The following is a 26,043-nucleotide window of genomic DNA, read 5'->3' on the forward strand; positions in this document are numbered from 1 at the left end:
CCTGCGTCTCCTCCTGGCGGCCCGGGTGCTGTGGGACGTCTACACCCTGCTGGGTTGATGAGTGCAACGCACGCGAGACAGGATTGCAAGCACGGCCTGTAGCCCCGGGAGTGAGCTACAGTGCAGACGAAGCCGCCTTGCAGGACCCTGGTTTTCATGCAACACGCGGCCTGGAAGGTCGGCCTTTATCACGTGGGTTCAGGCGAATGTATACAATCACCTCTCGGCCCAGGAGGGCAGGTATGGCCAGGACGTGTGCAAGAGAATCAGAACGTGTGCTTTCGGACGCTGGCAGGATTTACTCGATGGGGACAGAGAGACGATAGAAATACAGCTTATCCAGTTGGGCAACTACACCGAAGAATGAAGTTTCCAGCAACTGAAGACACAACGCCCGAGGACAGGGTGCGTTGTCACCTGTCAGGAAGCCCCGAGTGGCCCAATGGGTTACAGTTCTAGCTGTTGCTAAGTAACAGGGGTTCTGTTTTGTTTGTATCCTGGTCTGTTACTGACTATAGGTCCTTTGGTCAGGGAAAAAAACAAACAAACCGAAAAACCTTACCTTAAAAGGAAAATAAAACAAGAATCTACTTGGTCAACATTTTTTAGCCAAGTCAATACTATTGTGATAAGGTAACCAGTTCTCAACTATTGGAAGTATACATTTTGTCATTAAAGAGAAAGAAGTCATCAGAAACACTTTATTTACAATCGACCCAAATTCTAAAGAGAGAGGCTATGGATGTGCATTCACAGTACACACCTGGAAAGATAAGTATCTCTGAACGGTCCATTCTTTCAGGAGCAAAGGCTGTTGAGAATATAGATTACCCACATTACTCTAATCTCCTAAGAAAAATGAACATGCCTTTTGTGAAAGGAGTTGAGGACAGACATGACTATGGCAGAATTGAAAAGAAATGTAACCCTGCGTTTCTTAAATTTCACCCTTACCCCCCATCAATTATGCCAGATTATCATTTATACTATCCTTATCCTCCACCGTATGGGCCAGATTATCCTTTATTTCCACTCCGTGATGATGTACCCTTAGGTGATCCCTGTTCAGGGTTCTTGAGTGCTGGTGGTGATGCTGATTTAAAGCCTGGCATTGGCAGAACCATCCCAAGCCTGGTGGATTTTAGTGATGTGAAACCTCAACATCGAGTTCCCAGGCCAGATACAGGATATCAGACAACACTAAAAAGGCAAAAAATTTTATTGGAAGAACTGAAACAAGACAGGAAGTGGAATTCCAGGGCACGACCAGACATTTCCATCAGAGCAAGACTTGGAGGTAAATAAAAGGAAACTATAGTTTTTAAACATTGAAATAAGGGAGAAGAGCATGGATGTAAGATTCATTGTTTAGTAGTTAATTTAACATAACGTTGTAAAGAACCGAATAAGAAAATGTTATATTTTGAAGTTCCAGTTTGTAAGGGAAAAGTAGCAAAAATGATGACCCTCTTATAAACCTATGTGAAAATAATATTTGGTTTATAAAAGTGCATTCATTAATATAAGTGACCATTAATATAAGTGTGTCAGATAATTTAGTCTAGATATAAAGATAATCTAATTTTACCACAAGGCAAACAATATTTGACTTTAATAATTGTGTAGCATGCCTCCTTATCTTTCTTTGGGAAGAAATCTGATGTTTATGCAAGAGTTAGGTTACAGGGGCTGAAATGAAATGGGAAAGTAGTTGGAAGTAAATTTTGGCTTCTGGTAAGAACAGGAGCTGAGAAGCAACGCCTGCAGAAATAGCTCTACACAACCAGGCAGGCACAACTGACAACCCCTGTTGGCAGCTATCATTATGCTTCTTCTGTAAACACTCCCAGAGAGTGTCATAAGCCTGGCCCAGAAGTGCTGAGATTTCCTTAGGAAAGCCACAGGAAATATTCTTGTATGGAAATGTGTCTGGCAGACAGGGAGTGGAAAGAGATTAACCTCTTTGAACATGTGGGAAGGAAAAGGCCAGATGCTGAGCTTCCTCTCGCACCAGAGGCTGCACTAGCCTTGTGCTCCCCCTCCTCAGCACCCAGCCTAGACCAGAGGCCGAAGGAAACAGTGTGGGGAAGGACCATGGCAGCAGCATATGGTGGACAAGTGGGGATTCATGGTTCCTACCACTACACCAAGAGAAGCCATAGGCAATTGAGACCAGAAGGGGGATTAGAAAGAAGGTAAAGGTAATAGAAATGAATAACACCACAATATCACACTTCCCAGCCCTACCCTCCAGGTACCCACTTTTGAACCAGAAAGAGCCATTTGGAGAGAGATAAGCATAGGCTAAGAATTGTGCTTTTAATATGCATTCCAGTTGTAAACCTGGCAGGAGGCTTAGGGAAATTCCTCAGTTTGGAATTTTCATATGAAGAGTATAAATAAGGTTCAACTACTATTTTTAAGAAATAATTATTTTACAGTCTACTGGAAGAACTACTTAGGGGAAAATGGTATTACTAAGAATCAAATTCACTTGTATCTACAGATGATAAATGCTATCCAAGGTGCAGAAATGTTTTAAGTATGTGCATGAAGGGACCAGTGTCCATCTCATACAGCGCATTTCACCAGTTCTGAACCAGTGACTATTCTGATGTTTCAGCAAAGGCCTTAAGCTCAGTCTTTTGCTAATATTTCAGTGTATAATAGTATTCACTGTCCAGGATACTTCCTTAAAGGAACTGAATTGATTTTTCATAGTAGTCCCATTGTAGGCAAGTTTGCCATTTTACTTGTAAGCAGAAAACCCTAACCTAATATTGGGATGTTTCTCAAAGTTTTACTGAGAACTGTATTCCAACAAATTACAAGTTGAATAAATAGATTATTAAAGCTAATTTCTGACTAAAACAGGGTTCACAGAGGTGGCACCAACCACTCAGAACCAAGTATAGAGCTCATCTGGCCTCTGCATTGCATGACCTGGATCAGCACAACAGAATTCAGAATATAGGCTCTTGAGTCAGACTGTCTAGGCTCAAATCCAGGCAAAAAGCTTACTTTCACTATGACTTTGGACTTGTTGCTAATCTCTTTATGCCTGTGTATCCTTAATTGTAAAATAAATCTGCATGCTAGTAATACTTCATGAGATTTTAGTAAGGGCCATTTAGTGTAACTCATGTAAAGATATCTGACATGAAGGAATGAACCAATAAATGTCAGATATAAAGTTAAGAAAAGTCTAGAGTTTTTAGTTTCTTTACACTTAAATTGGCAATAATAGTATTTTTCTTAGGAAATTTTAAGAAATAATGAATTAAGACATGTAAAATTCTTAGCAAAATTCCTGGAACCTGGTAAAGCAACAGTAAATAATATTTGTTATTATTAGCTGTTAACATTTCCAAAGAGTAGTACCAGCAGTTCGGGGATTGTTTCAATATAATTTGTCCTAGGATTTCAGTGACTTTGTAGATCCTGGAAAGAGTCATTAATTATAAATGAGTACCCTCAGTTTTTAGCAAACCTAAATACACATGGTTCCTAATACATCCTGATAAGCACATCTTCTCAGAATTAATTGTATCACAGCCTAGTATGCTTTCCAGTGGGCTTTCAGAAATATCAAAGCCAAATCATAAACGATCAGATAGCTGACTTCTTGCCCAATTTCGACCTTGTCTAGACATTTAACTGGGTGCAGTATTTCCATTGTTGTTCAGAGTTGGCTTTCTTTTTCACGCACCAATCAAATGTTCCAAACTTAGTCTAATTATATATTCAAACCCTTTACTGGTTGATCTCTTTGCAGAAAATGACACAGTCATCCTTGTCACAGAGAAAAAAGAGGTTGCCTATTGTGATCTCCATGATTTTCCTACCTTAATCCTCCTCATGTCAATATTTATAACTCTTTGTATGTCTTCCTATCTTTCAAAAATCATTGTCTTAGCTTGAGCTGCTATGACAATATACCACAGCCTGGGTGGCTTAAACAACAGGCCTCTTTTTCTCACAGTTCTAAAGGTTGGGAAGTCCAAGATCAAGGTGTGAGTTGGTTTAGTTCCTGCTGAGAGCCCTCTTTCTGGCTTGCAGAAGTCTAGCCTTAGGTTGTTTTCTCACATGGCAGAGAAAGAGAGGGAGCGAGCTCTGTCTCCCTCTTCTTAAAAAGACCCCAGTCCTGTGATGGGAGCCCCACCCTCATGACCTGTTCTAAACCTGATTACCTCCCAAAGGCCCAACCATCACTTTTTGGGTAAGTGCTTCAACATATGAATTTTGGGGGTATAAGAACATTCACTCCATGACAACCATCTTAACCATTTTTTTTTTTTAATCCTCACCCGAGGACATTTTTCCATTTTTTGTACAGACAGAGTAGGAGGGAGAGAGAGGAAGAGAGAGAGAGGGAAACATCGATGTGAAAGGGACACATCAAGTGGCTGCCACCCGCACGACCAACCAGGGCCGGGGACAAACTGCAACCGAAGTACATGCCCTTAGCGGGAACCGAACCCGGGTCTCTACGGACCGCAGGCGGACGTTCTAACCTCTGAGCCAAACCGGCCAGGGCTATCTTAACCATTTTTAAGTGTATAGTTAATTGGTGTTAAATATAGCATTGTGCAACCATGACCACAATCCATAAATTTTTCATCTTGCAAAACTGAAACTGTATACCCATTAAACGCTCGGTCCCTGGTGCTCCCCTCCTCCTCCTCCTGGAAACCAGTTTTGCTTTCGGTCGCAGTGAATTGGACTACTCCAGATACCTCAGTATAAGTAAAATCGTATAGTATTTGTCTTTCTGTGACTGACATATTTCACTTAGCACAGTGTCATCATGGACAACAATGTCCATGTCTCAGCATGTGTCAGAATTTTTTTCCCTTTTAAAGTTGAATCATGTTCCATTTTTGGTATACACTACTTTTTTGTCCAGTCATCCATCAGTGGGCACTTGGGTTGCTTCACCTCTTGGTTGCTATGAACACACATGTTAAAACATCTCTTCCAGACCCTGCTCTCAATTCTTTTAGTAGGTACCCAGAGGTAGAATTGCTCAATCCCATGGTAATCCTCGTTCAGTTGTTTGGGGAGTTAGCATCCTGTTTCTCACAGCAACTGCAGCATGTTACAGTCCCACCCACAGTGCACAATTCCCATTTTTTGCATTCGAGGAATAAAACCCACTTGGCCATAGTGTATAATCCTCTTGGTGTGCTCTGAAATTCTGTTCTCTAGAACATTGTAGAGGATTTTGCATTCGTGTTTACCAGGGATAAGATCTAGCTTTTGTATCCGTGTAATGTTGGCTTCATAGAGTAAATTTCGAAGTGTTCCCTCCTGGTTAATTTTTTTAGAAGAGCCCGTGGAAGATTGGTGTTAATTCTTCTTTAAATGTTTTGTAGAATTCACCAGAGAAGCCGTCTGGTCCTTTTCCTTTGGGTAGGCTTTGGATTACAGAGTCAATCTCCTTAATAGTTACAGTTCTGTTCATATTTTCTGTTTCTTCATGATTCAGTCTGCATAGGTTATGTGATCCCGGTAGTCTGTCCATTTCATCGAGGTAATACAATTTGTTGGTGTAGAATCTCTTATAATTTTTATTTCTGTAAAATCACTTGTAATGTTTCCTCTCTCATTTGTGATCTTATTTGAACCTTCTTTTTCTCTGAGTCAATCTAGCTGTCAATTTTGTTGATCTTTTCGAAGAACCAACTCTTGTTTTCATTGATTTTCTCTATTTTTCTATTCTGTATTTTGTATCTATGCTCTAATCTTTATTATTTCCCTCCTATCCTAGCTTTGGGTTTAGTTTGTTGTTTTTCTGGCATAATACTGTGTAAATTTAGGTTGTTTATTTGAGATCTTTCGTCTTTAATGTAAGGATTTATACCTATAAATTTCTCTCAGCATTACTTTTGCTGAATCCCATTACTTTTGTTATGTTGTGTTTTCATTTACATTTGTCTCAAGATAATTCCTAACTTCCCAATAATGAGTAATAAATAACAAGTAATTCTGCATTATTGTAATAATTTGAACATGTACATGTCAGACCTATTCTGTTCTCACTGATGAGAAAAATTATTTGATAAGCCATTGAAAATCAATTAATAGCATATATTTTAGCTTTCTTATCAGAAATGTTTCTGGTGGAAGAAGAAATACTTACTGCAATCTAACTGGAAGCGGGTCCCTGCTTGTTTTCAGGCTGGACAAGCTCACAGAAGGTCACTCCTTCACAACCTCGTCATGAAGGGTGCTCGGTAAACCACACGTACACATTTGATGAGGAAGCAGCATGTACAGTAAGACTTTCTTCCTGTGTAATACAGTATTTGTAATTTATTTTATTTTCTGTGTTTTTGATATTTTGAGCCTTGTAAAAACAGTGAACATTTACAAAATATGTCTTATGTGCCGGGCACTGTGCAGACCTTCACAAACATTGTATATTGTGCAGTACCTTGTGCCATCCCTCCCACTATGCTTTGGGGGAAGACTGAGTTGTAGAGGCTGGTGGTGTCCAATACAGACCCCTTTGACTGGCAAGTGCACCTCCTCCGGTAGCAGGAGTCATGGCTGCATATGCTGATGGCCACCAGCCCCCGAGGACGTGAATTACCGGCTGGAAGGAGATAACATGTCTCCAAACAGATGAACAGAAATGTATCCCCTCCTAAACAAATTATATTGAAACTGTAGAAAAACAGAAACAAATACCCTAACACAGGAGGGGGATGGAAGACACAGAACCCCTGCAAACAATTAAACTCAATGCCGTCCAAAGTCAACTGAACGGTACAGTCCAAACTCAATGAGACGTGTTTGTTATTAAATGGTCATAGCCATTAAACTAGACTCCTAAACCCATCTAGAACTTTATTCAGACATGAAGATGGGTTAAAAAATAGATATGGAAGAAGTTCACATCCCGGAAATAATTACTGAAAATTGAACTTTAGTGGAGAAAGAACAGAACCAGGAACCAAGGGGGAAAAACCAAGGAGGACAAATGAACCAAAGTAGGCAAAAAGGACAGGTGAAATGTGGGAGAAATCTAAACAATCAGTAACTATGTAGTAAAGATAGTGATGCCAGTGGTTATGACAACCATTCATTCAATAACTTTGATGAAATAAGAGGAAAGGTAGGAAGAGGGTACTATTTGGAAACAAATGTCCTTATATTGTTAGATTAGACAGAGTGGAGTTTTTAAAATGTAATTTCATGAAACTGAACGCTATCTGCCAACATTTAAAATTCAAGAGTTTTCCCATAAAAATCTGACTTTCTGTTAACTTTAATATACATTTTGTAAATTTTAATCATTATGAGAATATATACAAAATGTAAATTTCCAAGGCAATAGAGGAAAGTAGGAAAGTATACACTTGTTGATCCAAAAGATGCTATAAAAGAAGAAAAATGAAGAGAGAGGAAGCAGAGAGCATGGCAAATACATGGCATTATCCATTCCCACTTATGTCTGATCTCTTTTATTATTTATTCCTTCTAGGATGATGGAGAACCACATTTACAATCAAATAAGAAATATAGTGCCAAGGACTCATTTTATAAGTCCTCTACACAAAAGTAAGAATTTTTCCAAATAGAATTTTGATTTAAAAATTTATCTCATTTATCTTTAATGATATATCTCCTATGTGCCTACATTATCCTGAATCCTATGTAAAATTCAGAGAGCACCAGATTCAGATATTTAGTTACTTCTGTTGATTGCTAATATAAACAGGTCAAGGAAGAGTTTTAAAGAATTCCATGTTTAATAGAAGAGTAAAACCAAAACAGAAAGGGAATGCTCAGAGAGAGGAGAAATGAGGGCAGCATAATAGCAAACAGGAGCAGAGAAAGCTTGAAGGAGAATTCATTTACTCGGCAAAAAATGCTTAGTGGACCTACTATGTGTCTATGCCCTAAACTGTGATATTCATCAGTGACTAAAGCAAAGATCTCCCATCTCAAAGAGCTCAAGTTCTAACAGGAATGGACAATAAGCAACACATAATAAGTGAATATATCACATCTTAGACAGAGATGAGTCTATGAAAAAGTAAAAGAGATGCCGTCATCTAGGTCAGAGGTAACAGTGACTTAGGGGAGGATGGTAAAGTCGTAAGCAGTGGTTGGGTTCTGAATGTATTTTCAGAGGAGAACCAATACCATTTCCAGCTTGGAGATTATGAGTGTGAGGAAAAGGAGTCAGGGATGACTCCCAGGTCAGGGCTGTGCGGCTGGACATAGTGAACATGCCATCACTTAACACCATGAAGACAAGGTGCCACAGGTCTGGGGGAAAGCTCAGAAGTCAGATTTGGACGTGCTGAACATCCGAGTGCTCTGTCGTGGGGCCGTAGCGTGCATTGATCTGGGGTCCTGGTCTGGGGATGGGCATGTGAAGACACCTCGCTGGATGAGAGCACCAAGGGAGAGGAGCACGGAGAGAGGTAGCGGTCTGGAGTCCTGGCCCCTCGACGTAATTTATTTTCCTGTGAACTGGATGATGTATAGAAGTATATGCTTTCATTTCCTACCGCTGTGTATCAAATGGCCACAAATTTAGCAGCTTTAAACCACACCCATTTATGAGTTCACAGTTCTTGAGCTCAGAATTTCAGGCATGCTCCAACTGGGCTCAATGCTGCGGTTTCTGTAGCCTGGAGTCCAGGGGTCAGCTACAACCTCATCTTCAGCGTCATTCAGATCGTTGGCAGAATTCAGTTCGTTGCAGCTGCAGGACTCACGCAGTTTGTTCAAGGACTGCTTTGGAGTGTCTGCTGCTGTTTTTGTCTTTTTTTAGGATTCACCAGTTTAGATCAGACACACTTAGAATCATCTGCCTTTTGATGAATTGAAATTCAACTTTTTAGTGACCTTAATTACAAGTGCGTAATCCCTTTTGTCATATGAAGTCGCCACACAAAGTATCACGAGAGTGATACTCTATCACATCCACTTGCTCTGCCCACACCGGAGGGGAAATGATTATCCATGTCATGCACGGCAGGGGGAGGGATCTTGGGGGACACCTTAGAATTCTGTGTATCACATTGTATAGTAATTGTGGTGTACTGTACCAGTTGAATATGTATTGTTCATAAAAAATGTCATCAATAATTTCATAGAGCTTATGAAAGTGTTCCTTGGGATGAGATGCTGCCACCAAAACCCGATCCAGGAGAAACGACGTTGGAGAGAGCTGCGGACCTCGTCTCGCAGCGTTTCACGCGGAAAAGATACGAAAGGACGCCGGCATTAACCCAGGTCAGAGCACACCCGGTGCAGTGTGCGCACTGCTGAGCGACGTCAGGCGCACTGGAGGGTCAGGGATTGTGGGGACGAGGAAGTACATACACGCCCAGACCTGAAAGTGCCGTGATCGTGGGAGACATCGGTGACCTCAGACACTGATGTCATCTGTGTTACATCTCAGGGATTTTATTTAGGACTACTGCTTTCTCAAAAGTCATTTGCACCAACTTCATTTTAAAAATTGAAACAAGGAGTACACAACAAAGACACCAGAAGTGATGACTGTTCCACCAGAGAACCTATGCTGAGGGCAGTTTTTGGAACTGAACTGAGAAGCAGCCTCTACTTTTCAAGACAGAACAGGAACATCCTCGAGTCTCGGAGCTCTTCTGACCTAGTAAACACAGCCCGCCTCGCTGTCCGCAGAGACGGCCGTTCTGTCCCTTCCGATTGCCAGGGATTCATCTGAACACGGGGATTCTTGTAGCCACACTGCTGGGGAGCCTTTCCTGGGTCCCCCGACGGAACCCGGCACCTTATGCAGAGTGAGCCCTCTGAACCGGCACATGCTCAGCTTTCTCCTGGCCCAGCACCCCTCCTCAGCCCACCCCTCCTGCTCCTGCTGGTCCTCGTCCAGCCTGCCAGCCACACACGCTCCCTGCCACCTCGTCTCCGTCAGCGCGGTCTGTGCCGACCTCTCGGCCCTCGTCTGCCGTGCTCTTCCTCAGGCCTTGGCTTTGAGAACTGGTGTCCCCTGCCGTTGTCGATGTTTCTCCAGGCTAAATCCCAAGAGTCCATCAGATCTTAGACCTCACTTTCAACCTCCCAGCATTCCCTGCTCTGTGCCGGATCGCCTTCTGTTGACACCCCATCCTCCCTGCCGTAGCTCATGTCTCAGTGGTCTGCAGGCCCTGGGACTGCCACTCACAACGGGGTTTGTAACATCTGTGAGGCCCACGGGACCCAGAGGAGACCGGTCCCACCGCACACTGTCCAGACACGGCCCAGGGGACCCAGAGCAGACCGGTCCCACCGCACACTGTCCCGACACGGCCCACGGGACCCAGAGGAGACCGGTCCCACCGCACACTGTCCCGACACGGCCCACGGGACCCAGAGGAGACCGGTCCCACCGCACACTGTCCCGACACGGCCCAAGGGACCCAGAGGAGACCGGTCCCACCGCACACTGTCCCGACACGGCCCAGGGGACCCAGAGGAGACCGGTCCCACCGCACACTGTCCCGACACGGCCCAGGGGACCCAGAGGAGACCGGTCCCACCGCACACTGTCCCGACACGACCCACGGGACCCAGAGGAGACCTGTCCCACCGCACACTGTCCCGTCACGGCTGAGGGAACCCAGAGCAGACCGGTCCCACCGCACACTGTCCCGACACGGCCCAGGGGACCCAGAGGAGACCGGTCCCACCGCACACTGTCCCGACACGGCCCAGGGGACCCAGAGGAGACCGGTCCCACCGCACACTGTCCCGTCACGGCCCAGGGGACCCAGAGGAGACCTGTCCCACTGCACACTGTCCCGACACGGCCCAGGGGACCCAGAGGAGACCGGTCCCACCGCACACTGTCCCGACACGGCCCAGGGGACCCAGAGCAGACCTGTCCCACCGCACACTGTCCCGACACGGCCCAGGGGACCCAGAGGAGACCGGTCCCACAGCACACTGTCCCGACACGGCCCAGGGGACCCAGAGGAGACCGGTCCCACCGCACACTGTCCCGACACGGCCCAGGGGACCCAGAGGAGACCGGTCCCACCGCACACTGTCCCGACACGGCCCAGGGGACCCAGAGGAGACCGGTCCCACCGCACACTGTCCCGACACGGCCCAGGGGACCCAGAGCAGACCTGTCCCACAGCACACTGTCCCGACACGGCCCAGGGGACCCAGAGGAGACCTGTCCCACCGCACACTGTCCCGACACGGCCCAGGGGACCCAGAGGAGACCGGTCCCACCGCACACTGTCCCGACATGGCCCAGGGGACCCAGAGGAGACTGGTCCCACCGCACACTGTCCCGACATGGCCCAGGGGACCCAGAGCAGACCGGTCCCACCGCACACTGTCCCGACACGGCCCAGGGGACCCAGAGGAGACTGGTCCCACCGCACACTGTCCCGACACGGCCCAGGGGACCCAGAGCAGACTGGTCCCACCGCACACTGTCCCGACACGGCCCAGGGGACCCAGAGCAGACTGGTCCCACCGCACACTCTCCCATCACGGCCCACGGGACCCAGAGCGGACCGGTCCCACCGCACACTGTCCCGACACGGCCCAGGGGACCCAGAGGAGACCGGTCCCACCGCACACTCTCCCATCACGGCCCACGGGACCCAGAGCAGACTGGTCCCACCGCACACTCTCCCATCACGGCCCACGGGACCCAGAGCGGACCGGTCCCACCGCACACTGTCCTGACACGGACCCACAAGGCTCACCAACCACCAACCAAGATGCCCACCTTATCTTGAACATCTGCCTGTGCTTTGACAGAGAAAAATAATAAGTGAGAAAAAAACAGCTTTAAAATAGTCTCATCGGGGAATTTCACACAGAAATTAAAATCCGTTAAAGGACAAATAAAGGTGCCTGGCTTGCAACTGTGTTTAAGGTTCTCTCAACTATATGAACGTATCACATCCTGAGAAAGTGGGTCATTTTATTACTGGTATCCAGAGTCCTTCCCGGCAAGATGAGGTTCCAAGCTCAGGGGTGGGCTGGGCAGAAAGGGGAGACCAGGCTGGGGCAGACGGGCTGGGTCTCTGGGTGAAAACCAAAGGCAGACCTTTCAGAAGAGCTTAGTCCTAAAGGAGGGGGGACGAGGCAGGTTCCAGCTAAGAGGAAGATGGACCTGAGGTCTGAGACCTCGCCGAGCCCCGCTGTGGCTCTGCAGCACCCCCAGAGCCGCCAAGGTGCTGGGGAGCGGCATGGGGCGTCTGGGCTCGCCCGTGGACGAAGGGGACAGGAGGACCACTGCAGCTAGTGTCGCAGGAATGGCCGCATCGGAGCTTGTGTGCCAGACAGGGTCCTGTCCGCTAACTGCCCGTGTCCGTTCTGCTTTCAGATGGTTGGTGGACTCTGGGACAGATTTCAGACAAGACGCTTCCTGGCGCCCGTCAAGCCAATTAATTTGTAAGTTTTCCCTCCTAATGTTCTTATCACCACATTGTTGATGTCGCCCATCTGTCATCAAGAGTGTGGTGCTCTAGCTGGGTGGGAGAGCACCCGGAGGCCCGCAGGCGCACCCCAGTTCATTGCTCCGTGCCCCGCTCCTCGCGGGCCCGTAGGCCCCCGGAGCGTCGGCTGTGCAGTGCACCGCGGCAGCTCAGCAGGCGGGAGCCTCCAGGAAGACACGAAGACTTCCCATGTGGCAGTTTGTGAACTGCGAGGGGTTGTCAATGGTTTTCTGTCAAACTCTGTGTCATGTAGTTCTTTTGGGCTCCATTAATGCTAAAAACTATGGCTTATTATGAACCCTTCCACATGGGCACGTTTTCCATTTCGTCTGAGAAATGGCTTTCCTGCTTTTGAAAGTCGTTTATTGTTTCCCCGCTATGACCCGCGGGGCCTATCACTAAGGAAGGGCACAGCGAAAGGGGCACGCGTGAGGGGGTGTGCACCGGGCGGGGTCACGGCCTCAGCAAAGGCCTGTGTCCATGGCAGCCGGAGTCCACGGGCCAGGGCTTTGATTTTCACTTAGAACTACATCTTTAAATGATTTCTGTTTAAGATGAGAAACTTCCAGAGGCCAGTCTCTGTGAGATGGCTGTGAAGACTGTTTTTATTTGAATAAGAGAAATACTGTAATGAGCTGATGTTTGTTAACGTCAGTGAGTCAATCACCCATATTTTCTCTTTTTCTCAGCGTGAGTCCAAGTTCCAGAAGCAAATACATTCCTCTCTACACGTAAGTAATGTTTCTTAATGTTTTAAAAGTTACTGGATTTACATCTAGATTGTTTGTAACTCGTGTTTTATGACAACGTGCACGTCCTAGCAGATTTCTAGCGTGTTCCCAGCCTGGCCTGTTTAATGTGAGGATGCCATTGGGCACTGTTCCAGGCTTCAATATGGAAGGGGGTTGGCATTTTTAGGTTCCCCCAGATTGGTTATTCCGGAAATGAAATACCCCGGGTGCTGCCGATACAGGTGTTGTCAGCCAGAAAGATGCTGCTTCTTGATGCAGGAGATGCGATGTGCACCCAAGCTCCTCACGCTGGAGGTGCGGCCTCTGACTTGTCTGGGCCCACCCCAGCTTCCGTGGAGCGGCCGTGGGCGTCACCCACCACCTGGGCCCACCCCGGCTTCCATGGAGGGCGGCCGTGGGCGTCACCCACCCCCTGGGCCCACCCCGGCTTCCGTGGAGCGGCCGTGGGCGTCACCCACCACCTGGGCCCACCCCGGCTTCCGTGGAGGGCGGCCGTGGGCGTCACCCACCACCTGGGCCCACCCCGGCTGCCGTGGAGCGGCCGTGGGCGTCACCCACCACCTGGGCCCACCCCGGCTTCCGTGGAGGGCGGCCGTGCTCCGCTTCAGATGGCAGAGTCGCCTCGAGGCTCAGTCTGTTTGGGCTGCTGTGAATGCCACCGCAGGGGCTTATGGACACGACATTATTGCTCACAGCTCTGAGCCTCGTGCCGTCGTGGCTGGGGTCTCTCACTGTGTCCCAACGTGACGGAGGGGGAGGGAGCCCTGGGGGCGTCATCCCTAGAAGTGCTCGTCTCATTCATGACAGCTTCACCCTCATGGCCCAAGCACCTGCCTGATACCATCACCTCCCACATATGAACTTTGGGGGTGGAGCCTAGACATTAAGATCATAATACCTTGGTACAGAGTAAATCCAAGAAAATGGAGGGGTCTGGGCTTCTCACCTTGGCCCCCTTACTGGTGCCTCTCTGCTGGGCAGCGGAGTCGGCTGGCCTCCCCCAGTGGCCCCGGAAGTGCTGGGAGCACGCTGACCGCACGGACCCAGCCGCTCGCAAGCCCCCGAAGGCACACTGCTGGCTGCCAGGACCCCAGGCACCTGCCCAGGTCGCCTTCCCGCGGGAACCCTGTTGACGCGGGCAGCCCCCAGCTCTGCAGCCCCGGGCTGCCTCCCGCACCCGTGGTGCCGTCCCGGGCGCGGCCTCCTCGCTGGGGACACCGGCCATGGCTGCCACTCTGGCCCCAACTTACGCTCACGGCATCCCGGCGACTTTTATTCTGGAAAAGGGAAAACCTCCTTTCTTTATGTTTTTGCAATTTGTTCCTCGTCGTGGTGTTTTTTTCTTTTCATTTTCCATTTTTGATATATTTTGGCAAATAAGATGTTTGGGGGGGATTCGGACACTGTTTATCTATGTCTTCATTATTTCTTATAAGGAAACCCATCTTGTCTTTTCTCTTGACGAGGACAGCGGTCATGTGCAGTCCACAAATGCCGATGACATCGACAACCCCTCCGGGGACATCGCGTCTCTGGCCAGGCCCCGGAGCTCCGCACCTCCGTACACAGACACGAGGCGGTGAGTCCCTCGTCGTCACCGCCCTGCTGTTATTCGGGATGGGACACGGGCATGGGTTTATTAAAATTGAAGGCGTAAGCAGGGTCTGCTCTTGAACACAGCTCAAGGGGAAAGATACCCATCTCCTGGACGAGCTGTGGTTTGTCACAAGGGGGTCACACGTTAGGCTCAGACTAGCCAGCTGCCTTGAGACAGCTACACATTGCCTTTGCCAGTGGGAACACCAGGGCCCAGGAATGCTGTCCCGTGGCTCACAGGACACTCGCTGTGAGTGGAGTCCTGTGGTCTCGTCCTGATGCCGCGAGCTGGTCGCGCCCTGGAGCTGTGCTGTCGGTGTCCACAGCGACTGACCGGCTGCACACGGTCCTAGGCGAAGCCACGGTGGGACTCACAGGAAGGTTTTCACTGTTCACCGCTTTCTGTCTTTTGAAAACATCAGTTGTGCCACGAGAGGAACAAGTTAAACTTCGTGTCGGTTGCCTTCAGTAGTATTGCGTTGGCTAAACACAGTCATCTTGACGTTTTCTCTGTCATCTGTTCTGTTTCATTCTTGTGACCACTTGGCCAGACTACAAAATATGCTTCAAAAGTAAATTTGCTTTAAAAATACAGTTATGCAACTTACCTCACTTAAACATCTGTCTAATTGAATCAAACCAGGGGTTGGGAAGCACATGTAGAATGTGTTAAGGTCCGTGGAAATATAAAACTAAAAAGACACAGACTTTGTCCTCACGTCACTTGGAAATCGGAAGGGCTGATGCGCTCTGTGCACAGTAATCATGACGTAAGCAGGATGAAGGGAGTCTCCCCCAAACGTCAGCTCAGTGTTTCCGTGTAGGGAGAAGCTCTCAGTTGTGGGGAGGGGTCACTTCCATGCTGGGGACGTGGAGGCTGTGATGTCGAGCTGAGTCCTAAGGAAGGAGCAGTTGGTTTGATTCTCCCACAAACTCTGAAAGGAAACTAAGCTGTTAACCATAGTAGTTCTAGAAATTTTAAAGGAAGGACATGGGACAAACCAGTTTAAAAATATTCTTCAGGCATAAACATTTAGTAATGTTTCTCCTTTGAAATGTGTTTGAATTTTGAACAGTTTATGAAACATTCTTGCTACAACACGTTGAAGCGTTCTTTTGGGTCAGTCTCCAAAGAGAGCGAAGGGCCGTCCACTGGGTTTTCCGAATGTGACGTGAAATTGACCGTTTACCTGAACAAATCTGGGAACGTGCCAGTCTACCTCATTTTTCTATTAATTCTGTTTTTTTTAATTACTATGTACTGGGTTCAGGGGTTCAGCTTAGTGGTTAGACAGTCAGATTCCTGACTCGGTGCTCCTCTCGACAGCCGGCGCCTGCCTGGCCCCGAGCACGTCGTCAGTGTGACTGTTCCCTGAGCTTCACTCTTTTTCTGTGACTGTTCTGTAGCTGCCACGTGCTTCCCAGGCCTCACCTCTTCCACCCGCCCCAGCCGCGCCCTCCGCAGCCTCCGTCTGTTCTCTGCATCTGTGAGTCTGTTTCAGCTTTGTGTGTTCGTTTATATTGCTCTTTAGATCCCACATGTAAGTGAAATCGTAGGTATTTGTCTTTCTCTGAGTTATTTCACTGAGCATACGGCTTCTAGGTCCACCCATGCTGTTCGAATGATTAGACTTCCTTCACTTGTATGGCCGAGTGATGTTCCACTGCATATAGGCACCACGGCCCTTTCATTCATTCATCTCTTGATGGCATCGGGCTGTCTCCGTAGCCTGGCTATTGAAGGGACATAACGCTACAATGAACACAGGGGTGCGCATATTCTTTCGAATTAGTGTTTCGGGTTTCTTCGCATAAATTCCCAGCAGTGGGATCAGTGGGTCCTAAGGCAGTTCCATTTTTCATCTTTTGTGGAACCACCGTACTGTTTCCACGGCGGCGGCAGGAGTCTGCGTTCCCACCACAGTGCACGAGGTCCCCTTTTCTCCATGTGCTCGCCAGCTCATCTCTGGATTTATTGATGACCGCCAGTCTAACGGGGTGAGGTGATACAGCTTTGCGGCTTTAATTTGCGTCTCTGATGATTAGTGAGGTTGAGCATTTTTTCATACGTCTGTGTTCTTTGGAGAAGTGTCTCTCAGGTCCTTTGCCTGCTTTTTAATTGGATTGTTTGGGGTTTTGGTGTTGAGCAGTGTACGTTCTTCATAAACTTTGGATATTGTGAAAAGCTCTCCTGTTCTTCAGTTGTCTCTTTGTTTTGTTGGTGCTTTCCTTTGCTTGAAACCTTTTCCCTCCGATGCAGTGCATCTGTTTCTCTTGCTTGTTCCCCTTGCCCTGGGAGGTATTTACATCAGCAGCGTGAGCTAAAGGCTTGAAGACGCTGACTGCACTTACCCAGAGTGGGCACTAGAGGGCCTGCGAGCTCGCAGTTTCTCTTTCCACTAGGTTTCAATTTTCAACATGATCCCAAACATTTTTAAAAAGTTACCTTTATTGTTGAGAGCATTACCGATGTCCCCACTTCACAAAGAAATGCTTTCCAGTTTTATTATGAAATACGGATAGATGTCGCGTTGCCATGTAAAGTAAAATGACGATAAAGCCCCCCCCCCCACCCTGCTGAAGAAATTGTTTTACTGATCCCTTTAAGGCACCGCCTGGGCCCCTCCCCGAGGAACCGTAGGCATCAGGCTCTGTGCACCCCTGTTCCTGCGAAACCGCGCTGAGCTAGCACGCAGCACGGCATGATACCGTCTGCATGGAGCGGGGCCCAGAGCGGTCAGCGCGGAGCTTTGTGCCCAGGGAGACTCGGCCTTCGTCCCTTCCAGAAGCACGACTCTTCCTCTGGGGTCTCCCCTGCCCTTGCGGGGAAGTATCTTTGCGGCACTGTCTCTAGGGCTCTCCTCGCCACGCCTGGCACTCCTGGGTGAGCCTCGCTGTCCCCACCCTGCGGTGGGGGCCACGCCTCAGGCCGCGGGGACCCTGGGCGGGGCAGGCGGCTCTTGGCCTCCCCCGAGGGGATGTCGTCCAAAGTCCCCCCATTCCAAGTGGTTTCATTTTCTGGTCGTCAGGTCATCTGATAAGGCCAATATGCGCACATCAGGGTGATTTTACTTATAGTTCAGAAAATCGTCTTTAAAAAAATATTGTGGCCCTGGCCGGTTTGGCTCAGCGGTTGGAGCATCGGCCCGCGGACCAGAGAGTCCCGGGTTCAGTTCCCGCTAGGGGCACGTCCCAAAAAAATATATTATGGAACTGAATCTGGTCATTATAGAAAAAAGTACAGAAAGACTAACAATAAAATTATAGCCACGCCGTCACACAAAAGCTTAGCCGGTACTGAGATATCAGCACACTGCCGTCCGTCACGGGCACTGTTCCTCTTGCCTGTGTATGTTTACAGCATGTGACACGTAAGTTCTCACCGTGACATCACCGCGTCATCACGGGCGCACGCGTGTCTGCGTGTCTGCGTGTCTGCGCACTCCCCGCGGCGTGAGGGCGCTGCTGCGGGCCGGCTCACAGGAGGCTGTGGTTGGAACTGCTTCCTATGGACACTCCTGGGAGCGGGTCGTGCCGTCAGGCACGTGGATGCTCCTCAGCCACGGCTCCGTCGCTTCCGGAAGCCACGGCACCAGCCACGCAAGCCGGCGTCTGTCCCCGTGTCGGGGTCGCCCAGGGCCAGTGCCAAAGCGCACCGGACATCTCTCCTCTCTTTCTTCCCAGTGTTTTCACTGCAGGAAAAATTCAAATGTTTTTAGAGTATGAAAAGTAAAGTATCTGTTTTATTTTTAATCCAGTACTTTTCATGTTTTCAATCCTAAAAGTTTAGTATATTTTTAGACTTTTCCCCACGCGTGCAGCATGCCTGTAAGGTACAGCTCCATGTACGTGGTGTATGCATGCATGGGGGGGGTGTCAGGGTGGAATACACCGTGGACGTTTCCCGACACTGTGAGCGCCATTGAACTCTTTTCAGTGGCTGCGTGGATTCCACTAGGAGGCTGAGCGTGTCCATGGGCCACGTCCCTATTGGAAAACGAATGACTGGGCCACTTTTAAATGGAGCCAGAGCGGCCGCCCCGGAGGAGCTGCCCCGCGCACCTTACTCCTCCATCCTTTGGATGTTAGAACAGGGCAGAGCCACCGTGGGCCTCCGCAGCCCTGTTTCCCCCAGGCCTTCCCAGAGGTACCGAGACAGCAGCTGCCGTGACTCAGACTGATGGCCGGGGCGGAGCCCGCGAACACTGTCATGTGACCTGCGCCCGCTGCAGCGCCTCGCGCTGGACGTCACTGGCCCTTTCTCCAAGTACCCGCCACTTTGTTCCTCGTCGGACAGTTTGGCTTCTGCCTGAATTGGCCCCCCCGTTGCTGTCCTTCCTGGATCCCGGTCGGGTGCATGTTGCTGCTCACGTGGCCCTTCCCGGGCGGGGCAGAGTGCAGGCCGCCCCGCACACCTCGCTCAGGGCCGCGCAGGACACGTCTGTGGACACTGTGCCGCAGAACCGCTGGGCCCCTTCCCGGGGGGCAGAGTGCAGGCCGCCCCGCACACCTCGCTCAGGGCTCCGCGCAGGACACGTCTGTGGACAGCTGTGCCGCAGAACCGCTGTGCCCCTTCCCGGGGGGCAGAGTGCAGGCCGCCCCGCACACCTCGCTCAGGGCTCCGCGCAGGACACGTCTGTGGACACCTGTGCCGCAGAACCGCTGTGCCCCTTTCTCATGAACATTAAACATTGTCCAGTTTGGTCGGTGTGCCCTGTTGTCAAAGCACATTGAAAGTTAAGGGACTAAAATGCACTGCAGTTCCCAATGACAGTCCTCTAGTCGTGTTGCACCCCGTGTCCTGGCGAGCACCTCCCGGAGCCCAGCACCGCAGGTCTGCGCGGGGTGGGACCCACGGCCCCGGTGCTCCCCCCGCGGCCCCGGTGCCCTTCCATCCCCCCCCCGCGGCCCCGGTGCTGGACGGCCTGTGCTGCGGGGTGGACGAGCTGCCCCTGGTCCTCCCAATGAGGACACGGGCTCAGAGGAGCAGAGGGCGGCAGTGACAGAGCAGATGTGAGGGACACTGCCGGACGCTGCGCCCCTGCTTTCCCGGAGCCCAGCGCCTGCGCACCTGCCTCCTTAGGTCGCCTTCCGTCCGTCCCGGGAGCCCAGGGCGTCGTGTTTGCTGAGCCTTCACCTCCAGCACCTCTGCGAGGAGCGTGCACAGATGCGGGCACTGCCTCTCGGGCTCGGGCAGATGCTGGGCGATCTGGGGTGGAAGAAGGGGCCTCCCTGGGGTCCGGTGCTTTGCACCTTTAAAAAATATCTTCCCACCACCCAGGTTAAAGAACGGGCTGTGACCAGAAGTTCCTTCTGCTAGCTGGACGCTTCTGCCTTTTCAGAGAACTCTCACTTCTATCTCGTTCGGTTTAAAAATAGTGTGTTGAGGTCAGAGGTGCGGGAACTGCTCCGGCCCACGCTGCCGAGGTCGCCGAGGCGGCCGCGGGGCCTCAGGCCTGACAGCTCACCGGCAGGGCTGAGGGCAGCCACCTTCCCGGCAGACGAGGGCGCTCCCTGCGCCTCTGCCCCGTCGGCCGCGCTGTGCCCCACCAAGTGAGCAGAGGGAGAGACGTGCCCTCTGGGCCGGGCAGTGATGAGAGGCACCTGTGACCCCAGCACCCCGAGGCCGCAGCGCGTCCAGAGGAGCCCGCCATGTGGGTTTCTCACTGCAGAGTGAAAGCAGATGGACCAGAACTCCCGTGGCCCTCCCTTCTCTTCCCTCCAGCTGCGCCCCGCCCTCAGCGTCCCCGAAGGCCCAGCCTTGACCCCCCACTTCCTCTCCCATCCCGCCCCTAGCGGGCTGAGTGCGCTCTGGGCACGTCACCTAGACTTGCCCGGCTCCTGCATCTGTGAAATGGGCGCAATGCCGGGGCCCATGCAGCACCGCCCATTGTGGGAACTAGATAGTCAGCTCACGGAAGCATCTGGGGGTGCCTGGCCCACAGCTCACCCCAGAGTGCTCACACCTGCCGCCGGAGACGGGTGCACACGGACGTTCAGTCGTGTGAACGCTGCCTGCTCTCTGCGTACAGCGTGGTGTTCTGTTTTCTCTGCAGTCTGTTTAGCTTTTAATACACCCAATCTGTGCTCTCTTCTGACTTACTAAACTTCCTCACATTCTGAAGTTCTTTAACTTCTATGTTGTTATGCTTTATTGAAGGAAACCAGTTAGTTGTAAACTTAGGCGATAGCGTATTCCATTTTACCCAGTAGTGAGAAAACCCAGGCACATTTCGGAACCGGGTACAAAAGGTGTTCAGAGGACTAGACACTGGAGCAAAGAAAAAAAAAGAAGACGACTTTTCTCACTTTTCAGTGGGTTCCTGCTTCTCTCTGCTTTCCCGAAATGAGGGCTCTGTACATGCTGCTCATCTGGAAATCGTTTTGAAGGTTGTGCCTTTCAGTCTCTCCAGAGTCCCATCCCCGCCCTCTGAGAAATGATGGCGCCGTGAGCCATCTGCGGCGTCCGCCCGAGGCCGCCCTCGTGTGGTCTGAGGTCAGCTCGGTGCCCTTCAGACGGGGACGGCCCCCTGTGATGCCCTTCGAAAGGGCTCCGTGGGCGAGGACTCCCACATTCAAACACGGGAAGTTTATTGTGCGGCTGAATTCAGGCCCCATCCTCTGCGGCTCGTCTTCCATTCGGCTCCTCGCTCCGGGTCGCGCTGGGGAGGACGCGATGGGCTCGGATGCCGTCACTGTCGTGTCGGCGGTGACGCTGCGCAGCACCACGCCCTGTGCGGAGGCGCCCGGACTGCGGGTGCTTTACGTGCAGCCCCTCCAGACTGGCTTCTCTGGAGGCCGAGGCTTGGGGGCCTCAGCGCTGTAGGTGTTCGGGCCGTGGAAAGAACCTGTCACCAGAGCAGGGGCCTTCCTGTCGCCCGCATGGGCGCTCAGGGGATGGCGGCCAGGGACAGACACAGGAAACGACTTTCCCTTCGCTCACCTTTCTGACGTGCAGACGCCCTTGTTCAAGAAAATGCCAAGAAGCCCTGAAGGACACTTCCCAGAATTCAGTGCTGGTGCCCTCAGCCCGGCCCCTCCAGCAGAGCTGCAGCTGCCTCTCAAACGGCCTCCACCCGGACCACAGGGGTGCTCGGGGCTCCTGGGAGCCGGCCCCAGGCACGCGCCTCCCAGCTCCGCAGAACGGCCGGGTCAGGCCTCGGAGCCTCGGAGAAGCCCCGCGGGCTCAGTGAGCGGTCAGAAACCCCTGCGTGGACGACTGGCCAGCTGCCCGCCCCCGGGCCAGCTCTGCACCTCCACCTACCTGGCCCCCAGCACATCCCTGACTGTGAAGTCCTGTCTCCCCACTCACGGCACTTGGGCACCTCGGTGCAAAGCTCGCCAACTGCTTTCACCGTCCGGAGTCCCTGTCACCCCAGGGTGCTCCTGAGGGCCTCCTGGAGGTGTCTCCCTGCTGCCTGTGGCTGAGGGAGGCCCACGGGGCTTGCCACACCCGGACGAAACCTCACGGGTGCTCAGGGAGCTGAGTGGGACTTGGGAGGGGCCTGGCTCCCAGGGGGGGTCCTGCTCTCAGCTCCTTACTTTCCAGTCTCGTGAGATCCAGTGCTTCTCCCGTGGCCTCTTCTCTTGCCCTGGATGTGCTCCTCCTCACCTTGATAGGTCAGGCGTCTGTGTGCCTGCCAGCCAGTAAGTCATCGCGGACAGTCACAGAACGACCCACTGGGAAGAGACACGTGAGGTTTGTTAGGGACGCGAGCTTCTCTCTAACATCTGACCCCAGCACATAATCAGTGCAGTGAAGGGCGCCAGCGGCTGCAATATGAGCTGCTGCCTTTTCTCCAGCGACACTTTCATCAGAAGAGTCTCACTTCACTCCCACACCTGCCCTTGGGGTTCAGCAGCTCAGTTAGGATGAGGAGCCCCACCTGAGGACTTCATGCTCTCAGAGAAAGGGTCAGGGAAGGGAAGCCCATCTGCAGCATGAGTGGGAGCCTCAAGCTGACCCCAGCCCCTTTCTTTGCTCTGGGCATGTTGCTGCTGCTGGTGTTTGTCTTTGACCCTCCAAAGCAGGCCTCAGAGGCTGAGGCTTAGCACTGAGAGGATGCTGAGAGCTGAGGGCCAGAAACGTGATGTTTCGTTGGAGTGAACCTCATGCCCTGCATGCAGTGTGTTCTGGCTGCTTGGAATACATGCCCCAGCTCCTTGAGGTTCAGGCTGTGTGTCTGGAGCAGTACTGAGGACCGAGCCCCTCTCTCAGGAAATACGCGTGTGAAGTGCGTGGTGTGCTGAGAATGTGGCAGACGCGCTCCTCTGCAGTGCGTATTAAACTTGTTCCCTTGGAAGGCAGGTTGACTTTGTGGAGAGGGATTGCTACGTGCACATTTTGTGTTTGTCTTGCCTCTCCGGCTGGCAGGGCACCGAGGGGAGAGCAGAGGAGTCGGGGGTGCACGTGTTTAAATGTGTGCACTTCCAGGACATTACGTGAACTCCGTCATACGGGACATGAATGGCAACGAGAAAAGTGTCATTTAAAAACACGGTGTGTGCCCGCTGACACTGGAGGCTGCGCCAAGGCTGTGTGCGGCCCCTGCTCTGCAGAGACGGCGCATCTGCCCTCGTCAGGAGACGGAGCTCAGTAGCGAATCGTGTCCTGAAAATATGTAAAGATGCAAATAACAAGAAAACGTGGACCTGAGGCTTGTTCCTTCCGTCCTGGAGGAGAGCTGCCGTCTGCACACACGCCCCCTGCCCACACGCTTCCCGTTTGGCAGCCCGCGCCCCAGACCTGACAAAGGACAGACTGCCCGACTGCGTGCGCCTTCGTGTTCCCACGTCCGGCCCTGGAGACCGCGACTGTTTCGCAGATCCTAACCTTCATGCTCTCTCCTCTTCCTCCAGCTCTGCAAATGTCCCCGGGTACACCGGGAAGGTTCATTTCACGGCCACCCACCCTGCAAATTCCGCTGTTCCGGCCGCAGTCCCCTCGCCGGACTCCGAAGTGCAGCGGTGAGTCCGAGCTGGCCTGAGTGCTCAGCGCGCAGGCCCTGGGGATGGCGTGCCGGCGGAGCGCCGTCAGACACTGACGGGCAACTCGCGTGGTTCACACACGGGGTGCCGGGTCCTGGGCGTGGGAGAGCCCTTCCCCACTGCGGTCGCCGAAAGCCGCGTGGACGACGCCACGGCGTGTCAGTGAGCCGCAGCTCCGTGTCCGCACTCCGCGGGCACACGGCGCCCCCGCATCACCGTGGGAGGGTGCCCGGGAGCACGGACACACTGCCTGGGACACACGGTTCCTTCTCGTGAACCACTCCCTGAGCTGTCATCCCAGACAGCGTTCTGTTGAAAGTCTGAGATTTTTAAACGTCATTTTGCAAACTGACAGCATGAGACACACTATGGCAGGTTGGGGCGACTCCGTTGTTCGGAGCTGCTGGTGAGAAGCAGCCCATCATCGCTCGTTATCACTGAGATCTGAAAGTGTCTGGCGGAGGCTGGCCTTGCAGATGAGACCACACGGTTCTGAAAATGCAAATGCACGTGCGAGCCGTCCAGCTGTGGCCCCGCAGGGTAAACTCCCGGGAGGTGGGTGTGTGTCTGAGAGCCGGGGGCAGCTCCCCAAAGGGCGCCCCCGCTCCTCCCGGTAGAGCATCCGTTCACTCATCACACACTCACGAGCACCCCTCCGGCCAGGCACCGCCCCGGGCACCGGGCACACGGTGGCAGGGTCTGCCTCTCGGGAGCTCGCGTCCCGGTGTGAGACAGGAAAGGCCACAGTCTACGGGGAACCCCCCAGTCTAGCACCTACTGCAGCTCTAGACACAGACTCTCAGTCAACACAACGCACACGATGTGACGAATGAAACAACGCAGTAAACAAAAGGAGTGAGACAGAGCCCCAGGACTACGGAGGCACCTCCTCTTTCCCTACGAGCTCGCCCTGGCGCGTGCGTATCTCTGGCTGAAGAACAGATGAGGTTTTACGTTCTCACGTTCATTTTGTGTCCGTTTTTCTTTTGTCGCTCTCTGTGTTTCAGCATCTTACGGAAAGAGATGGCAGTTGACCTCTTCCGTCGCCAGGCACCGCTGTCCCGAGTGGTCACAACCGTGAAACCCTGCAACCCCTTCAACAACAGGAAGAAGGAAGCTGTAGGCTACTGAAGAGGCCTGCCGCCCAAGGGAGACGCCGGACCTCAGCCGCGGGCAGGCCCCGTGCACGGGCCACGGGGAATAAAGACCCCGTGCTCCAAGGTCCATGAGGGTCGGTGCTGTCTTCTGACGAGGCCGAGGGCCTGGGCCCCCGCCGTGGTCACCACTGGCCCCGCCCTGGCGTGCGGTCAGCCCTGAGGGCAGCCACCAGCAGCAGGGGCCCTTCGGGGAGGCTCCTGTGCAGAGTGGGAGAGCGCGGCCGGCCGGCGGCCTCGTATCTCGGTCGAGTTCATGCAGGTGTTTCGGCTGTCAGTCAGGGTGTTGTGATCACAGAACATCCCGTCAGTCCACCTGTCATCGCCGGGAAGACCCATCGCCTGACAGGAAACGACGCTCCCCCTTTCACTAGGGCACGGCGTCACCCGGGGGCACCCCACGATCGAGAGGACAGCCTCCCTGGCCTGGCTCCAGGATGTCAGAGGGAGAAGCACCCCCCGGTGCCAGGAAGGTCCCTGGGCACAGAGGGCCGCTCAGGGCCACTTCGGTGTCAGCGTGTGGCTTGGCGAACGCTCTGCCAGACAGGGCACCAGCTCCGGGCCAGTCCCGCGCGTGGGCCATGCAGGGCGGTCACCCTGCGCGCTCGGTCTGTGGGTGCTGACGCCACCGATGCTGTCGCACAGCGTGGCGCGTTCGGCCCTCAGCCCGCGGCAGGCATTCTCCTCGCTGTCCCACCACCAGCCGCCCGCAGGGAAGGGTTTCCCCAAGCTCACACTAGAAACCCGCAGAGCTGGCACTAGGACCCGGCCTTCTGAATTCATGCTGTCCCTCGCACCTCCTCGGGTGTGCGATTGGGTAACAGAACCAGCAGGAAGAGACAGAAAGAAACTGTGTTTCTAGACTTTTCTGAAGTGTTTTTCAGGTTTCTTTCTGTCTTCTTCTTCCAAGAGGTCCACACTATGATGATCATCCCACAGAACTCCAAGCAAACGTGACTCCTTTGGGGTGTCTCCTGCTCACCCCCCAGAGGGGCACAGTCGGCTGTCTTTGTTTTGGGGTCGGGTATTGCCTCGGTGACCCCCTCATGCAGATTGGCTGCTGACCCTCAGACTCTGCCTGTGTGCTGGCTTGCTGCCAGGGCC

General features: G+C 52.1%; 1 protein-coding gene across 1 annotated transcript; it reads left to right on the top strand.

Moving 5' to 3' along the window:
* Positions 1 to 738: 738 nt before the first annotated feature.
* Positions 739 to 24,916, top strand: SPATA48 (spermatogenesis associated 48). Its single transcript, XM_036246166.1, has 9 exons — positions 739 to 1,297; positions 6,181 to 6,278; positions 7,490 to 7,566; positions 9,117 to 9,255; positions 12,338 to 12,405; positions 13,139 to 13,180; positions 14,673 to 14,780; positions 23,657 to 23,764; positions 24,793 to 24,916. Exons 1-9 carry the CDS (start codon positions 739 to 741, stop codon positions 24,914 to 24,916), a joined length of 1,323 nt encoding a protein of 440 aa, XP_036102059.1.
* The last annotated feature ends 1,127 nt before the right edge of the window (positions 24,917 to 26,043 follow it).

This window comes from Molossus molossus, unplaced genomic scaffold (assembly GCF_014108415.1).
Source record: "Molossus molossus isolate mMolMol1 unplaced genomic scaffold, mMolMol1.p scaffold_m16_p_7, whole genome shotgun sequence".
Lineage (NCBI taxonomy): Eukaryota > Metazoa > Chordata > Mammalia > Chiroptera > Molossidae > Molossus > Molossus molossus.